General features: G+C 31.7%; 1 protein-coding gene across 10 annotated transcripts in view; it reads right to left on the bottom strand.

The window, feature by feature from the left end:
* Pcdh15 (protocadherin related 15) overlaps positions 1-20247 on the bottom strand; it is an 802311-nt gene that overhangs the window by 285462 nt on the left and 496602 nt on the right. For all 10 annotated transcript variants that reach the window (XM_033766616.1, XM_033766617.1, XM_033766618.1 and 7 more), the window contains 2 exons: positions 17680-17814; positions 16596-16745 (listed from right to left, as the gene is read on the bottom strand). In XM_033766616.1, coding sequence (XP_033622507.1) covers positions 16596-16745; positions 17680-17814 — 285 coding nt within the window. The remainder of the gene's footprint in view (positions 1-16595; positions 16746-17679; positions 17815-20247) is intronic.

Raw genomic sequence — 20247 nt, 5'->3', positions numbered from 1 at the left:
TATTTCACAATATTTTGAGGAATCTGCACACTGATTTCCACAGTGATTGCACCAGTCTGCACTCCCACCAACAGTAGAGAAGGTTTCTATTTTTCCCCTAGCCCTGCCAACATTTGTTACTGGTTAATTTCTTGATAGCAGCCATTTTTTCTGGAGTAATATGGAAACTCCATATTGTCTTACATCTGCATCTCTCCAATGACCAATGATGTTAAACATTTTTTTTTGTGTGTGTAAGATTATTTTCTGCTTCTACTTCTTCATCTGAGGGATGTCTATTCATTTCGGATGCCCATTTTTGGATTAGGACTTTAAATTGGGGGGGTATTTAAGTTCTTTATATATTCTAGCTAGTAGTCCTTTGTCTGAGAAATAGCTACTAAATTTTTTTCACACATTGTAGGTTGTCTATTCACTCTGCTGGTGATTTATCTTGCTGTGCAGAAGCTTTTTTTCCCCATTACTTTTTTTTTTTCTTATTGAGTTTATTGGTACTTTTCAGGATACAGTACAGTTACATTCTTCATTGGGATCTGGTACCTTTACACGACAGGTCTTGGTTCTCATTTCTTCCCCATGCCTCTGCCCCCTCTTCATCCCCTCCTCCCTTCTTAATTTACAAAAACATTTTTTCTGTTTTTTGTTTTCTCATATTTTCTTTTCCCTTAAGTTTTTTAATAAGATAGGATCCCAAATGTTGATTCTTTGTGCTAATTCCCATGTGAATGCGGTAAAATCTTTTCCTATGCCAGTGTCTTCAAGAATTCCACCTAATCTATCTTCCAAGAGGTTAAATGTTTCTGTTTTAATATTTAAATCTTTGACCCAATTCAATTTTACTTTAATATGTGGTGAAAGATATGGGTCTAGCTTTAATCTTTAGCAAGTTGAACCCCAGGGTTTCCAGCACCATTGGTTGAAGAGGCAATCTTTGCTCCAGTGAGGGTCTTTGACTCCTTTATCAAACATGAGGTGCCTGATTATGTCTGGATTTATTTCTGTACGTTTTAATCTGCTCTATTGATCTTCATCTCTGCTTTTTGGCCAGGACAATGCTATTTTTGTCACAGTAGCTTTGTAGTATAGTTTTAGGCAAGAGGTTGTGATACCTCCTGCCTTGCCTTTGTTGATTGGAAATGCTTCTGCTATTCTAGGTCTCTTCTAGTTCCAAATGAATTTTTAAATTGTTTTGTCTAGTTCTGTGAGATAAGCTGTTGGAATTTTAATTGGCAATGCATTTAATCTATATTGCAGTTTTGGCCATTTTCACTATATTGGTTCTTCCTATCAATGAACAAGGGATGCCTTTCCATTTTCTGATATCCTCTTTAATCCCTTTTTTCAGAGTGCTGTAGTTTTCAAAGTAGAGGTCTTTTACTTCCTTCGTTAGATTGATTCCTAGATATTTCTTTTTTTGGATGGTAGCATGAAAATAATTGTTTCCCCACCTTCTCTCTCAGTGAATCTGTTATTCATGTAGAGTAAGGCTACTGATTTTTGAGGGTTGACCTTGTATCCAATTACTCTACTAAATTTGTTGATTAAGTCTAGAAGTCTTTTGTGGGACTTTTGGGGGTCTTCTATATAGAATATCACATCCACTGCAAAAATGACAGTTTAATTTCATTTCCTATCTTTATTCCTTCATTTTTTCACTTGTTTAATTGCTATGACTAATACTTCCAGAATTATATTGAATAGGAATAGCGATACTGGATGTCCTTGTCTTGTTCCTGATTTAAGTGTGAAAGATTTTAATTTTTGACTGTCTAGTATGATGTTTGCTATTGTTTTTTTTTTTTTTTTGTAGATGGCTTCTATCAGGATGAGATAAAGACCACCTATTCCAATTATCTGTGTTGTTTTTTTTTTTAGCATTAGTGAATGTTGGATTTTGTCAAACACTTTTTTTTGCATCTATCGAGATGCTTATATGGTTTCTGTTCCTGACTCTGTTAATATAGTGTATTACATTTATGGATTTATGCACGTTGATCTATTTGTGACGGTGGAGAATTTAGATGCCCCACTACTATTGAATTAATACTTATTTGGTTTTTCATGTCCATTAATATTTGTTTTATGTAGTTGGGTGAACTAGTATTTGGTGAATTTATATTTATGATTGTCATTTTTCCTCTTGGATTGTTCCCTTAACATAGATGGAGTGACTTTCTTTGTCTCTCTTAATTAGTTTTGATTTGAAATGCATTTGATCTGCCAAGATGATAGCTACTCCTGCTTTTTTCAGGTTCCTGTCACATGCAAGTATTGTTTTCCACCCTTTAATTGTCAATCTATAAGTTTCTTTTTGAATTATGTTTCTTGTATGCAGCATATTGTTGGATCTTGTTTCTTGACCCATTAGCCAGTCTATTTTGATTTGTGAATTGAGGCCATTGGCATTGAAACTTATAATGGATGTGCATTGACTTATCCTTGTCATATTTTCCTGTTGTTGGCTCTTTTATTTCTAATTTTTTCTCCCTCTGCATTAATTTTTTTGCTTTGCTTGATGGCTTCATTCTGTTGGCTTCATGGAGTTGTGAGCCTCATTGTTTCTTTTTAGGATATTCTCTACAATTTTTTGGAGTGCTAGTTTGGTATTCATGAAATTTCTTAGGTGGTTTTTGTCATGATAGTATCTTATTTCTCTGTTGATTCTGAAAAATAGCTTTGCAGGATACATCAATCTGGATAGGAGGTTGTTTTTCTTTAGGGCTTGAAATACTTTGGCCCAGGCTCTTCTTGACCTGAGGGTTTGGATTGAGAAGTCTGCTGAGATTCTGTTGGGCTTTCTTTTGTATGGAATTTGTTTCTTTTCTCTAACTGCTTTTAATATTTTGTTCTTCTGTTGAGATTCCGGGATCTTAACCATTGTTTTCCTAGGTGTAGATTGTTTTTTATCATAGCTAGTTGAAATCCTATATTCCTCACTAGTCTGTATATTATATTCTTTTCCCCTGCTTGGGAAGTTTTCTGCCATCACTCTTGTGTAGTTTTTTTTTTTTTTTTAATGTCATTTGCACTATCTGCTTTTTCATTGAATCATCTAGCAGCTTCTGGATTCTGATGGTCCCTTGCCATTTTTAAGAAATCTATCTTTGCATGGTCACTAACCACAATCCTGTCTTCTATATCTGATATTCTGTCCTCACATTGGCTCCTTCTGCTGTGTATATATTCAATGGAGTTTTTCATCTCCTCGATATCTGTTCAAATCTTTTTCACAGATTCCATTTCTTCCTATGCTGGGTCTTTATAGTTTGCCTGCTCTAGAGTTATTAATCATGTCTTTCATTATGGTCACCATCTCTATTGATATCTGAGAAATTATTTCTGATTTCACTTTTTCCAGAGCCTCCTTTATCTTTTTGGTTACATCCTTTGTTACTAGTTCAGGGTGTCCAAGTAATTGAGTTTCCAATTGTTCTATCTTGTTTCCCCCTGCATTTGCCTTGGTGATCTGGAATATACTGCTTGTATATTTCTAATTGAAAGTGTCTCTATTGCTAATATTCAGAACCCTTAGGGAATGATTACTTCTCACAGGTGTGTTCGAAGCATAGCTGGTCTCTTGGTTTTGAGTTTGTGATGATTTCTCTTAGTTAATCTTGGTGTCGGTATACCATGAAGGGTAACTGACTAGAATAATCATGTCAACACATAAAGCTCATAAGTTCAATAATAGCCATAGACAGTCTCACCAGATAAATAATTTAATTTAAATGAGAAAACTTGCATACAGAGTTGAGAGTCTTTGCCAAAAAGTTCAAGTAATAAAGCATAAAGGAAAGAAATTATCTTTTAAATGTTCAAGAAATATCAGAAAATGTAGCAAATATTATTTTATTTTGAACAGAGAATTCCAACTCTTATTAAATAAAGTATATTTGAGTAATGGTCAGTATTTTACTAAGTCTATTTTAATGTGCTAGATATTACACCAAAAATATCAAACAAAATTGTAAGAAAATATATCAGAAATATGTACCAAGGGTCAACAAATTCTAAGTTCATGTGATTTACAAGCCATAGGAAGTGATATCCAGAGATCACAGACTTTTATTTTCATTGTCATATGCTTATAATTTCCCTGCCTTGTGTTCTTTCTTACAGCTAAACATATTTGGTGCTGAGTGGGCTTTATTTGGTATCTCACAGTTGGCAATCACACTAAACCTAAGACCACTCCTGCTGGTTGAATCAATTTTACACTGCAAATTTATTCCTTTCAAGATTTATTCTTTCTGGGCTTAATGTGATGAGTGATTCTTTAAACCTCACAAGTATACCAGGTTCCTTGTTATCCCTCTTCTGTTTGGCATATCCTAGAATAATTCAAGATGATGAGCACCTCAGTAGAGTAGATGGTTGGAAAACACATCTATCCAGTGTAATTCTGAAAGAGTTGTAGACATCATTAATTTCTTATGACCCATACATATCATTGGAGATGGAGCTCTGATTTAGCCTTTTCTCTTCTTGATTAAAAAAATCCAAACAATAAAACCACAGAGGGAAGAATTTAAACATTTATTTATATATATCGTGTAATTATTTGGAGGGCGTGCTTACTTTTTCTTAAATTTATGTTTATTTTGTAAGGGTTCAGTAGTTCTTACTATTCAAACACTAAGACCAGAAACTGGGACTTTACAAGCTCTAATGCCATTGCATTTTCTCATGTTCAACTTCTGCTCTCATTATGTCAAATAGGATTTCCTCAAATTTGGCTTCCATTGACAGCCATATCATAAGCCTTAACCCGTCATTTTTAGGGCCTAATCTTAAATATTTCTCCAAGAAATTTCATATTGTTTACAATTTACATCAAATTACTTTGTTATGAAGGATAGGACTTCAAAAATGAATTGGTGAACTGCCTTAAACTGTGCCCATTGCTGTACTATGAAACATAGATAATTCAGAAGACTAAAAAAAAACTTCTATCAAATAACGTGTATCATCAAAAACTTATGGGGAAAAACAATCTTTAATAGAAGTGCTATTAGACAAGAATAAGGCATTACAGAAGTACAGAATATTCTGCAATGGTAGGGGTTTGGAAGAACAATAACTCCCCAACTTATAAAAAAGTGAGATCTGTTCCAGAACTTTCATAAGTCAGATTTATTCTTAAATCCAATAAAGTCAATTTTATATACCTTTTACATAAATATACAATGTAAAGCATTAAAAAACAAACACATACAAATACTGAAAAAAAGCTACTTTTACAATTGTTTTAAAACGGCAGTACAAAGTTAGGATTAGAGTATACTACTTTTGCAACTTTTTTGCATCTATGAATGTTCCTAATACAAGGTCAGCTGGTATCTAAAAGTTTGTAATTCAAATGTTCCTAAATCAGGTCTTACTAAATAAGCCAACATAGAGATGACTTAGTAAAAGGAAACCAAATCTTTTACCATTCATCTGTCTCTCTTGACAATGGCAGTCAAATTGGTATCCTTAATGTCCCGGAATTTTGTATTCATTTCAATATTATTAAGTGCTCTTAATTACCTCTCTGAGAACTAAACAATTTGATAGGTTCATGAAGTTCTAATCAGCAATGAACCCATCCCCAACAATCAAGCCCTAATAGGTCATCTTTCCCTACTCACTTTGTGATGAACTTTCCTATAGTTTCAGTCTTTCCCATGAAGTCTAACCATTCAATAATGACATTTTTATGTTAATTTCACTGAAAATTAAAATTATTTCATAAGAGTTAAGGATTAAGACTATGTCTTATTCATCTTATATATATATTTCCAGGCATGTAGTTTAGTAACAACCGCATACAATTTACATATATTAAATTATGTTTAGTAAGTAAAATTTGTACATAACATACATTGGTAAAAAAAACACATACACATATACACACACAAAAGTATAGTTTTCTTATTTTGTTTTGTGAAACTTAGCAACTTCACTAGTCCTCCAATAATTCCCTACTGCTTTATTGGAATGTTAATTTTTTCTTAACGATTTCCTTTATTGGAAACTTCAATATCCAACTATATTTCTTCTAATTAAATTACTGTGCTTTGATATTGTAAAATAATTTAGTATAAGAGGAAGTTGAGAGGAAAAACTGCTTTTTAAAAAACTGAAAAAAAGGTAAAATACTCTAAGAAAATTTTTTATTATTCTTATAGAGGACACAAAGTGAAGAAATAAAACAAAATAACATTTTGTATATTTGTTTCTTCTAGGGTAATACCAAATTTCAAAATTACTATATATGAACCAATAATATTTAGAACTGAAATAATGAGATAAAGAATTAAGATAAATGCATATCTTACATGACTGTAAAAATGCATACAAATAAAAAAGCTCATTTAAAAATGATTATTGAATTTGAACCATGGACACCATTCTCTATGACAACATAGTCATAATTTAGCCATGAATAAAATAATAAAGTATTTAATTGCATTGATTAATATTTTCTTTGAAAAAATCAGTGTTACTAAATATATCAGAGAAAGGGAATGAGGACAGAAAAAATTAAAAAGTCAAATATTCTTTCTTAAATTAATACAAATTCAAAGAGCAGGTGTTTGCCATTACTATACTGATATTATTTCCTCCAAGTTTTTCAAAAGGAAAGCTCAGTGTAAGCACTGTAACTATTAAGGCCTTATAAAAGTCTTACATGTTTAAATTTTCATACTGTTTATTAACGATATGAGTAATAATTGTCATGTAAGGTAAAGCTAAACTATTTTTCTTCCCTATTACTGAAATAATTTTGATCAACATTTAAGTGTTGATAGTTGGCTTAATATCTGTTACATGATATGTTGTAACACCACACACATTGTTTTTGAAATGAATGTTAATTATTCAACAGCACCTGTCTAAGAGCACACAGTATATAACTGACTTCTAATTTTTTATTTTCAGTCAGATTGTTCAGCCTCTCAAGACTTTGTTGGAAAGGATCTTGGAAGTACTAAATTCTAGAGGACTAACAAATCTGAACTTTGATTTATTTTTTAACATGCATTAGTCTGAAATATGGATATTTCACTTATTTGAAATACGGATATTCTAACACTTATTTGAACTATATTCATAAGTTCTTTTATACATTTGTCCATGAAACCAGTATTTATTTCATTTATGTGAAAGGAATATAAGATGTTAGGTTAAACAGGGATGAAAAAAGTGAATAAAACTGACCCAGTATTTTTTTTTATCTAATCTCCAGTTGTATTCTAATCATATAAACAGAGAGTAAAGTGAGAAATTTTGAAATTGTTATTAATGAAAAATTAGTAACTGTCAAGGACTAGAGGAAAATTAAGGCCTAATTGGCCTCCAATGTGAGCACAAAGGAGAAGGCTGCACTCAAGGGTGACTGCATATTAGGGAAAAGTTAAGACAGGTGAGGTTAAGCTGTTTACCAGAGAATGTACTAATGGGTATTGAAAACCAGATGAGTCTTGTGTTACTTCCATTGCTTGTGCCCATGTTTAGGTAAATAAAGGTGAGGGGGGCCAAAGACTAGCTGCTCCTCTGCCTGGTAGAAGTACGAGCCCACTGGCTGCCCACATATTAAGCTGACTCTGTGATTGTGTCTCTTTATTATTCATCCTCATTTGCTCTCAGGTCAGGGAGGAACAGAGCAGGAGCTCTGGGTCTGGAGCAAAACCTACAGGTGAACGAGCTACAGGTGGCACCCAAGGATGCAGAGGGGGATCAGGTGGCCTATGAGTAACCTTCATTATAATAAGGGAAGGCGTTATTTAGAAAAGAGCAGTCATGGGAGGCCTCTTTGAAAAAATGACATTAAAACTGAAATCTAATGATGAAAAGCATGCAAAAAGAAATTTTCTTGTCAAATGTGAGCATCAGAACAAGCACAGAACGATAAACTGTAGATAATGAACTTATATGGAAATTGGTCAGGCAGTTACAGACTATGGGCATTATTCCTCTGCTAAAGAAAACCATTGAGAGAATAAAGCATTTGAAGTACTTTATGTGACTTTAAATTCAAAAGAGCCCTCTTAGTACTTAATGGAGAAGAGAGAGAAACAAAACCCTCAGAAAATACTGTAATAGTACAGGTTACAGTTGGGGATGGTCATTAGTAGACTTGTGGCATTAGAAAGTGAAAGAAGTAAATGTATTCAATAAAGTATATGAGGAAAAACTGGTACAATTTAATAATACATTGAAAAGTGAGTAAGTGAGAATGTGCCAAGAATAATAGTTTCTTGTCTGGGTGGTGAATCAAGTGTTGTTCTATTATTAGACAGTGAATAAAAACCAATTAATAAAACACAGATGCAAGAAAACATCAAATTCAATTAAAATCTGTAGCAAGACTGAATAACCCATGTCAGTTAAGATCATGTTTTTGTTTCTATATACATAAATTCTAATACAAAAGAGATAAGAAAGTCTAGTGTCTTTAGTACAATTAAATTATTTTAAAGAGCAAAATAAAAGAAAATTGTGTCCAAGTGTAAAATTATACCTAAATTTTGTGCATCAAAAATTTGTTCAAAAGTTCCTCATATTTGCTGAAATATCAAACTCCACTAAGAACTCAAATGCATAAAACTCTCAAAAATCAAATATATCATACATACATATATACATACATCTCACAGAAAATAAATCATTAAAATAAGTTGTCAAACTGTACTAGACACTATAGTTATATCCTAATCATTTTTTAAAATTTTGAAACTATAAAAATCAGTCTTATGTCTACGTATTCTCTACAAAGAACTAAATAGTATGCATGGTACAGAGATAATCATTGATAATAATCAGAGATATGATTTTAAGGGTATTAATAATCACAACTATATATATAATTGTAACAGCTAGTAAAATAATAAGGTTCCACCTGGGCATGGTGGCGCACGCCTGTAATCCCAGCACTCAGGAGGCTGAGGCAGGAGGATCACTATGAGTTCCAGACCAACCTCAGCTATATAGTGAGTTCCAGGTCAGACTCAACTACATAGCGAGACCCTGTCCCAAAAAACAAACAAACTCACACACAAAAAAACAAAAACTAAAAGAAAAGAAGGTACCATACATGACATTATTTACAAAGTTCATATGTGATAAAATATGTATGTATATAAATAATTTAACATTTAAATACCTTCTTCAAGATTTTTAATATTGCTAGCACCATTTTAGAGATTATGAAACACATGGTACTATAAACATGTAGTGTTTGTTTTGATGTACTGGCTCAATTATTAAATTTAATTTATCTTAAGTAAGGAAAGAAAACTGAGTTATATAAGGTTATTTGTACAAAGTCACATAAGGATATGACGTGCAGGAAGGGCCACAAGTGGTCAGTCTTGCATCTATTCTACTGTCTTTAAATTGTTTCCCACAACCACTCTGCAATTCAGTCATAGACTCTGAATATGGGCCAATTGTATATCAACAAATCCACTCAAGTTTTCCTCTCAAAATTAGGTTATGAATAATAAAAATTTTCAAGGTTATTCTAGTTCTAACAGTGATCCCTGATAGAGCATAAGTAGGAGAATTGTATCAGGAATATTTTCAATTTAAGGTACTTTTCTGTATTAAGAGCAGTGTGAGGTAGCAGGCCTGAAAACTGTAAAGTTAGGGAACATTTTGAGGAAGAGTATGTGAAACAATATTTGACAAATAGAATATTTTTATAGAGTGAAGCTCTTTCCTCAAATGACTGAAGAGACAATTAATTAAGGAAATTCAATTCAATAGCTATTTGGTAGAACTGTTCTGTATACAAGTCATTATTCTAACTATGGGAAGATAGAGATCATTAAGATCCTATATGTCCTGAAGAATTTATAATTCTGTAAGGTAGACAGATATGTAAATGAAATGTGAACGCAACAAAATATATGGGAAATAGAATTGGAGACATATATGTAGAAGAAAGGAAGAAATTTTGAATTAATAGGAAAATGAAAACAAGAGGTAATATTTGAACTGTGCAACTGGGATAAAAAAACTTGAAAACATAAGAAAATGTCAATATGTATAATTTAGAAGGATATTTAACTCTGAAATCAAATCAAAACAAAATATCACCTCCAATATTTTCTTAAAGTTGCAACATGGAGTAAGTAGCAGGAGATAAGACAACAATATTTGAAAGTATTGCATGGATATTCTTGTTTATCTGTGTGAAGTTTAGATGCTACATTTGTAGGATTTCCAGGAAGATAAAGATCTGCTCTGACTCTGTTTCAGAATAGTCACTTGGAGCAGAGTGGAAGATAATTTTAAAAATAATCTTATTGCCAATCAGAGTCTACCAGTAGTTAAGTGACAGCACTCTGTGTTCATGAAAAAGAAAAGGACAACACAAATGCAAAATGATCAGACAGTCTGAACACAGTTTCGCAGCTTCTAACAAAATTAAGCATGTTCTTATATGATTCAGATCCTACTGCTCTCTCCCATGCATTAAAACGAATTGAAAACTTAGGTCCACACAAAAGCCTGCATACCAATGTATGTAAAGATGCATACCAGCTTTATTCATACTTGGCAACACTTAGGAGTGACGAAGGCTTTCTTCATTAGGAGTATGAAGGAAGTGATTTATATGCACCAATTAATTTGAGCACCAAAAACAAACTATCAGGCAATGAAAAGGCATGGAGAAAAGTGAAGTTCACATTACCAAGTTAGAACAGCCAGGCTGAAAAGGCGGCATACTCTTGGATTACAACTATATGTTCTGGGAATGACAAAAATATAGATCAACATAGCATACCCAAGATCAGTGCTGTCAGGAAATGGTAGGAGATGATCAATCAGAGACAGCACAGTGAAATAACTCTGGTTTATATTACAGTGGTGATCACAAGTCAGTGTAGATTAGTACAAATGTATAGAGTGTACAATAAATCGTGATATAAAGTGCCGAGTTTGGATGATTAAAATTTTTCAAGTTCATCACTTTTATCAGATGAATCACTCTGGTGGGGATTTCTACAAAGGGGAGGCTGTGCATGTGTAGAGGCAGAGAATATATGGGAAAACTCTGTATTTTTCATTCAACTCTGCTGTGAACCTAAAACTACCTAGATACATTTAAAAACAGAAATGGTATGAGGAGGGTTGGGGAGGAAATGAGGCTATCTAGGTCAGAGAATATAAGGTAGCAGAAATATGAATGAAGACATCTAGGGATGTAATTAACATCATGAGGGCTATAGTAAATAAAATTGTAATGTCTTAGGGAAAAATAAAACTGATTTTTCACAAACTCAATGCAGATGTATACAAGTGAAGAATACAAGCAAAATTTCAACACATAAAAGTTACGGGATGCTTCACAATATCGTGGCTTCCAAGGTGACTGAATATATATTTGTGTCCATGGGCTTAAGTGCAACCAGAAAAATAATGGATTAGTGAATTGATTTAGGGATATGTCCACTTTCAAATAGTTATCAAAATCCACATTATCACGTCCAGTAGATAATATCGTCATGCTCTGAACAGGGGTCACTTTGGGAGCCGTAAGTATACATGAAAATGCTAACTGAAAACATGGGGACAGATGAAAGAGAGATCTACATACAGACTTCTTAAGAGTCATAGACTAACAAACGAAAACTGAACATCAACAACAACATCTCTCAGCCCATGGACAGACAGAGTGAGAACACTGGAAGTTTCGTGTGAATTCAGGAGAGAATGTGACATAGATTCAAAACCAAGAAATGCTCTTAAATTTGACATTTAGAGATAGACTGTTGAGCTCTGTGTTTTTGTATGATTTTAATGGTGTGATGTAAGTGAAATTCAGACTAGAAAGATAAAAAAAGAGATAGGACATAGCTAAAGATACATACACACTTAAATTGATAGACAATTTGGCTAATGAACTGCAGAAACAGCGTGGGACAGTTGCATAAAGAGCTCAGTGGTGAAATTGCTTCTAAGGCAGCAATACTAAGTTTTATACTCAACTCATGTACATTCATTCTGGCCATTTTCACAATATCTGAACATAAAAGATATAATTCATAGTTGAGAGCTTGTAATATGGGGCTGGCTATATCTTTAAGACCAACCTATCTCTTTCTTGTAGGTTTATCATGGCTCAAAGTAGAGCACTGAATTGAGCATGTAACTGTATCAGGCCAAAATAGTCTCATGGATAAATAACATTGTAATATTAAACAATTTTTATCTAGGGCTCTTTTCTAGAGTGTACTCATTGTAATCTTAGTTTCAACTCTTTTAACTATTTTTTATAACAGGTTAGTAACCAAAACCTAGTTAGATACTTTATTTTGTTAAATGCTAGCTTCATTAAAGCTAATGGGCTTAATGAAAGTTAGGGGTTTCAGGTTTACAGGAAATGAATTTATGACCCTTAAAAGACATTTGCAGATCACAGCTCTGAATCATTTTGCTTTATTTTACTTTTTTCCCCTCAATGGAAAATTTATTTCATTTTAAATTCTTATAGGATTATTTATAACTGTGCCCTTCTACCACATACCAGGAGTAACATTAGAAATACTAATTGCAAAGCTCAATTTCTTGGCTTTTAAATAATTAAAATTTCAGGCATATAGGCATAATAATCTATCCATATAATCTACATAGTTTGGGGAAATACATTAAGTATAAAGCTTTAAATGCAAAGAAGATCTCTTTTATAAAGAGATGCGGAAGGGGAATTAATTCCTATAGCCTTCAAATAAAAAAAAAAAGAACTTTCATTCCCCTAAGGCATACATTTTTGAGATACAGTTCTACCACATAATTACCACCATTTTCTTAGTTACACTTCCAGATCCCTTCTGGCTGTTTTTCTGTATAAACTAACTTTTATTTCCAATTATATCATTAAAGAGATGAGAATCAAGTTTAATTAAATAAGAACATGAAAATGATTGTCATTCCTTTATCTCTATCAACTGTAACTTTGCTACATATGAAAGAGTGCCTTACTGAGGAAAAATGCAGCTTGCTTGTTCCATTAATTTACTGGAATAAAGGCCAGTACATTACAACTTCTCATTCATTCATATCTTCATTCATTCATTTTAGTTGCATGTCTTCCTTTCTTAAATCTTCACATAAATATTCTTTAAATATCTACTATATGAGTCATCTATTATATGTAAGAAAGTTTGGATACAGAAGCTATGGATGAATGAATGAACTATGTACAGTCCTGCCTGATCATTAAATGCATAAAAAATGCATATCTATATGGGGAAAAGAAGTTTAAATATGAAATCTGAAACTACAAAGATTCTAAAAGAAAACCTGTAATATATTCACAATCTTGAAATTTATTATGATTTCTTAGAGATGTAAAAACCAGTCATTCAGAGGGTATGATGGGAAGACTGAAATGTTTTATTTCTCAACCTGTGTGGTGATTACCAAAGTATATATAATGGTTAAAAAAAAACTGAAGTGTTCTCCCAGAATCTGCCTATCACTTGATATCAATGATGCCTCAATAAAAAAGCACTTAAAAATCCACTCACTTCACAATAACAAAAGCAAAAGGTGGGGGGGTTAAGGAATTTATTTCTCCAACGTGATAAGTGCTGTAGCAATATATGAAAGAAATTTGTGGAGTGTTTTTATCTCATTATCATAAATATAAGGCAAAGAATATACATACATGAGACAAATATTCAGGCAAATTCTTATACTCATTATTTCTATGTAAATCAAGAAAAGATGTCTTAATGTACAAATAAACTAGGCATAGAATTATGTAATTTCTGATTTACATTAAACAGTACATAATGGGTAGTAATCCCTCCTTTTAATAATTTACTGCATGTCTATTATCTGGTATAGGGTATATTTATACTAGCAAACAGGACAGTTACTGACCACTTGGAATTTTAAGTTTGGCATAAAAGAAAGAGAAAAATACATCAAATAGTCATAGAGTTCTCATTTTGATGAGAGACGGTAAGGTATAAAGAATGTGTGTGTGTGATTATGTATACACATATGAACTGAGACACTTATAGGCAACAAGCTCTTAGAAAACTTTTCTCATTGTAACACAGTGTCTTGGCTGTAAACTGCTATGTTCCTTCTGAGTATATAAACTATTACTTTCTCAGAAGGGAAAGAATTAAAAAGAATGAGAACAAAGTGGTAAAAAATTCAAGCTGCAAATAAAATGGAAAATATAGAGGAGGACATGATTTGAGAAAATGATGAAAAGGCATATTCGGGTAACTAGATGTTACTCAGCAGGACTGAATAAATGCTTAGGGATGGAGAAATAAAGGTGAAGTCGACAAGGAAAACAAGAACCATAATATGAAGATTACACACACTGTTGAGGCATTTGGCTTGTTTTTTAAAATATTCTGACCTACTTATAAAAATGAAATATTAACTATTACTTTATCTTATTTATTATCATTCAATATATAGTAATAATTTACAATAATTTGTTGTCAAATATTCTAATAAGTACATTATATCAAAGCATTCCTGGGCTAAAAGTAATTTAAAAGTATAAAGTCTGACTCAGATTTGGAGGAAAGTCTAGACCAGGGGTCGCTACATGACCATCTGGACCTCAGGGAGTATACTTCCTGTATTTATTATCTATACATCGCTCTTTGAGATTCACATTCAGCAGAGCAGAAGTAAAGTTTGGCAGTCTGTATTTTTAGAAAACTTCACTGAAAAATTTTTTAACTCTTATTAATTTTATTGGTACATTTAATGTATACAATATAATGACATTCATTGTTAGAAATTTGTACCTTGACATAATCAATCTTTGTTCTTATTTTTCCCCATTCCCCTTCCCTCTCTGCAATCCCTCCCTTACTGCCAATCTACAAAGAGTTTGTTTCCAGTATTTTTCATTTTTTCACATGGATTCCCTTCCCTTTTTTCCTTTCCACTACCCCTTCCATTTCCCTTTCCTCTTTGTTGTCCCTTTTCCTCCTATTTCACATGATCTATTATACCTTTCATCCATGGGCAGTTTGGAAACTACTGGAGGTAAATACCTTTTTAATTTCCTCCAAATCCTTAAAGGAGATTATTATCACATTTTACAATTTATGTTAAAACAGAAAACAAAAAATATTTTGACATGACATACAGATTAATACTTCATGGTAAAAGATAAATAAACAACAACAATTTAGCTGTTTTATGTATTTTCAACACTATCATTTATGATGTAGTCTAAATTTTCCCTGTTGCAATGATTCAATTTTATCTGGGTACAAAACATTTAATAGGGTCAACTACAAACTTATTAACACAGTGTTTTGTGTTTATCAACTAGGTACATTTAATCCATTTCTACAACAGTGCAAACTAGTTTGATCACAAGCTACAAATTCACTTTTTAATTAAATGTATTCAGAAATACAATTTAAAAAAAATAAGTGTAGACAGATGAAATAGGTGTTTATATTTAATAACTACTCATTTCTACTTTAGAGTCCATATTATTTGCACAGCATACACTCAATTTAAAGTTTTCAAAGCTAACTTATGGTGAACAATAAATCTTAAATTCTTATTAACTTCACTTAACATTATAGTGAGAAGGCACATTTATTTTCCTACATATGACTCAAACGTTTCTTTCTTTTTTTAGTTTATTGGTACATTTTAGGTATACAGTACAGTTACATTCATCATTGGGATCTTGTACCTTTAGGTGACAGATCTTGGTTCTCATTTTTCCCTTTATCCCTGCCCTCCCTTAGCCCCCTCCTCCCCTCCGCATTTACAAACACTTTATTTCAATTTTTTTCATTTTCTCATATTTTTTTTTCTTTTCCCTTATTACCTTTCCCCTATGGTTCCTAATTTCCCAACACTTTTAGCCCCTTTCTTCCTATTTCACACTGTCAATTATCTCATTAGTATCTTATGTACTATTATAGTTTTTCTTTCTTTATATAAGTATAGTACTGTATTTTGTGGAAATCACACATTTGCTTCATCCTTTCATCTGCTGATGGACACATAAGTGTCTTTCAAGATTAGTTATTATGAATTGTTCTGCTATAAACGTGGTTATATGTGGATCATTGTGATATGATGTCTTTAACACTTTCAAGAAGTTATATAGATGAAAAATGGGTCTGAGAAACTCTGTAAAAATAAAGAGTAAAATAAAAGATAAATGATAGGAGGTAGAGAGACAAATTTTTCTTGAAAAGGAAAGGAATCAAGAGATGAAGGAAGGTAGGAAGAAGTGGGATAGGGAATAAAAAAAGGAATCAAGTTGTGCTATGTACATGTACCAACTCTGCACATAGAATGCGAACACTGTACAGCGAACATGTAAAAAAAAAAGGAAAGGTATCAAGAAATGTGTGCAAGAGAGAGAACAGAAAGGAGATGAAAAAAGGAATTAAGATGTGTTAGGTACACATAATAACTTCCCATGAGGATGTCAACATTATGTTCTACACTCATGCACTGATAAATAAAATTAAAATTAGAAAGTTAAGTCTGAATCATTTTCTTAACCAAATTCTTTAGGAATGCATTGTGCAATGCCCATGAAAGTATTTGCTTTTAGTGAGTGCTCGCATCACCTGGGTAGTTACCTGTATGACACTGTCTCCGGGTTTCATGTCTGTATAAACATAGACATCATAGGATATTTCAGGGAAGGTAGGGGTGTTATCATTCGCATCCATCACTCGAATATTGACCACAACCGGCTCACTTTCTTGTACACCATCAAATGCTGTTATCTTTGGGGAAAGAAAAGTAAATTTAACAGAGAAATTATGCAAATATAAGCAGTACAGATTCTAATATCACAACTTACTGAGATTTTATATGTGATTTAAAATTATAAAAGGGTGCATATATATTTTGTAGAGAAAAGGAAGTAATAAAATGTGATATTACAAATACTCAAAACTGTTTCAATGTGATAAGAAATTGTTTAGGATTCCGTGTTGTTTATAATGCACAAAACTCCATTTTAAATAAAGACATATACAAAATGGCTTAAAGTGAGCCAACAGCATTATTTATTCTGAACAGCTAACTACAATTTAATGTTTCAAATATTAATTGAAAAATATTCTCTACATTTACATATTTTGTTTTAAATAGTTACTATTTATAGTCAATGTGCATATATCGGTGAAGAAGGGAGATGCCCTAAATATTATAAATTACATTCTAGTAATTCACAAAATGGTATTTTGAAGGATCTGCGGCCATGTATTGCTAGTGATATCTTACATTATTGGCACTTTAAAACAGCCCGCTACACCCGTCAGACAACCATTCCTGTATGAATGACTTCTGAAATCTACTGTATGTTTAAGTTTTAAGCTTTTGCATAAAAATTGTACTTTTGTATCATCCCAGTTTTCATTTTTCTTGTATTTTCTTCAAGAACTTGGCTATAGGTGGAACATGTTTTTTATTTATATTTATTATTTATAAATATATCGATTTATACATATATATATTTAAAACATATATTTATAATTTATTTATATTTATCTATATACACAGTATATGCATGTATTTTTATTATTGACATGTTCTCTGGTCTTACCTGAAATGTCAAATTTTCCCCCATAAATTGATATTGATCTCTTCAGTTTTGATCAGACCTTATTTTCAGCTACATTAATACAGAAATATGTATATAGGAAATCTTTTTACCGAAAAGGTATAAAATTGCTGTTCTTCTCTGTCCACTGGTTGAAGCAGGGTGAGGTAGCGAACAATACCCATCTGTGTGACAGTGAAGACTGATGTGTAATCGTTCAGAAAAAGGTGAAGCTCTGGGTCTTTCGTCTAAAAAAAAAAAAAAAAAAAAAATTACTTAAAATGTCAACTAAGTAATGTATCTATGTGTTTATCATATTAAATTAATTATTTATTATTAGTATTCCTAAAGAAAAAAGATTTAAGTCGATGATAACTTATAATAAATTATCCAATGATATTGATCTATAATGTGGAATTCAGCATACTGAAAAACGAATGTGAAGAAAAGAAAAAACTGGAAGAAAGAAAGAGTACAAAATAAGCCACTTGAATATGTTCTTGCTTGTTACTTAATATTTATGTTTTCTATAACTCTATTGGATTAAAAAATAAAGACAACCAAAGGATATTGGAACCAATATTTTAGCTACACAATTTTGCAATTACTTTATTTGTAGTAATAAACTGCACATATGTACACTGCTATTGTATTTTCACTTATAATGTGAAATAGAAGTACAATTGCTTATGTATTATTCATTACCTATAAATATTTGGCTGCTCTTTCTCATTGTAATATTCTAAAGGTTCTCTAAAGGGAAACATAATATTTAATTTAATTAAAATATTTCAGATAATTTGCTTGAAAATATATTTGAATTTAGCCTATTAAGAGATCCAAAAATTTGTATTTTCACTTATAATGTGAAATAGAAGTACAATTGCTTATGTATTATTCATTACCTATAAATATTTGGCTGCTCTTTCTCATTGTAATATTCTAAAGGTTCTCTAAAGGGAAACATAATATTTAATTTAATTAAAATATTTCAGATAATTTGCTTGAAAATATATTTGAATTTAGCCTATTAAGAGATCCAAAAATATTAAGATTGCCACTGCTGAATGATAATATATTATTCTCTGCAATTCAGAAAATGAATAAATATGGTGAGAAGGTTTGGTGTTCATATAGGGGGGAAGGAAGTCAACTGGCAAATAAATGCAGAATATTGAGAAAGTGGACTGTTGGGAAAACTATTCAAAAGAGAAAATGGGATAACACAGGGAGGCAAGGTATCTTTGTAAATTATAACATTTTGTTATAAATTACAGCATATTCTGCACAGTGTCATGTAAAATGTGTGGTGATAAAACATAATACATCTAGTATCAAGGACTGAAAGAGCAGACAGTTCAGTAGTGTTATACGCATTAATCTGGAAAAAACAGAGCTCATATTTTTAAAAATTTCAATGTAAAAGAAAAAAAATTAAAATATGCACTATAATAATAAAAAGTGGGCATGATTTACATGAATCCCGAATTTCTAGTGCTACAATATGTTTGTATTTCAAGTGATGTGGAGATAAATGATTTCACTGAAAATTGTATAGCTAAAACAAGCTATATATTAATAACATCTCACTCTGTGATAACTTCTTTGTAGGGAATTTTAAGTCCGCATGCTACCTTTATCCCAGAACAATAAATAAATGCAGTAGATAATAGCTGCCATTGTTCTGTTATAATCAAAATATCATATATTAGCATGTAAAAGTCAAGAAGCTTTGCATTGTGCTACTTTCAAAAAGGCCCTCATGTTTCCCTATTTCAGCATCAACAGGCCAGTGACTGATGTGGATAAAAAGGAGTCAGTCATGATGGCTCACACCTGCAATCCCAGTACTTGGGAAGCTGTAGCAGGAGGACCACTGTGGGTTATTATAGCTTGTGCTACATAGTGAGTTCAAGGCAAGCCTGAACTACATAGTGAGACCCTGTCTCAAAAAACCAACAACAAAAAAATTAAAAGTGGGTTATTTCGATTAATCAAATATTTTAATTAATTTTGAAAATTTGTTTATCTGTGAAAGTAACATATTGTGAATATTATTAAAAATTCTATTTATTTCATTATGCCTCAGATTCAGTTGTATTGTAATTTAGTCTTTAGAGATGATCAAATGTTAGCATGTGATTTCAATCAATAGAAATAAAGCATAAACGTCTAGTTTTCAGTGTTTTTCCTTAATTTTACCAAATCATTAAGCATTTAATTTGTATTTTTATAATCTTCAAGCATGTCAACAACTATACCATCTAATATATATTATTTTACTCATAACTTTAGTATCTAGTAATGTACTTAGTGAGATTTGCTGTTTGACTTGTTTATCAACTGCTTACTTCTCTCTTTTTTCAAATCCCTCCATCATTTTCTACTTTATACCTTACTGCTTTTTCAGTTTATTTTTTTCCACTCAGCTATAGCCTCTACTAGTAAATGTTTTCAGTACATTCATTTATATATTCACCACGTTTTTAGCATTTCAATGTCATGTTTCCTGATAATCACTGAGATAAAACTGAGTTGTAAGCAAGTGCATGCTTAAATGACTATAATATAATATGGTTCTTACAAAAATAGTATCATTTCATTTTATCAAATTTTAAAGAATCTAGACTTTGTCAAATATTTACCATATGAAGATGATATATATATATATATATATATAT

The sequence above is a fragment of the Fukomys damarensis genome, unplaced genomic scaffold (assembly GCF_012274545.1).
Source record: "Fukomys damarensis isolate Sample0158 unplaced genomic scaffold, DMR_v1.0_HiC HiC_scaffold_20, whole genome shotgun sequence".
NCBI classification, from domain to species: Eukaryota; Metazoa; Chordata; class Mammalia; order Rodentia; family Bathyergidae; genus Fukomys; species Fukomys damarensis.
Note: the sequence above shows the minus strand (reverse complement) of the source record. Positions and strands in the feature narration are given on the sequence as shown.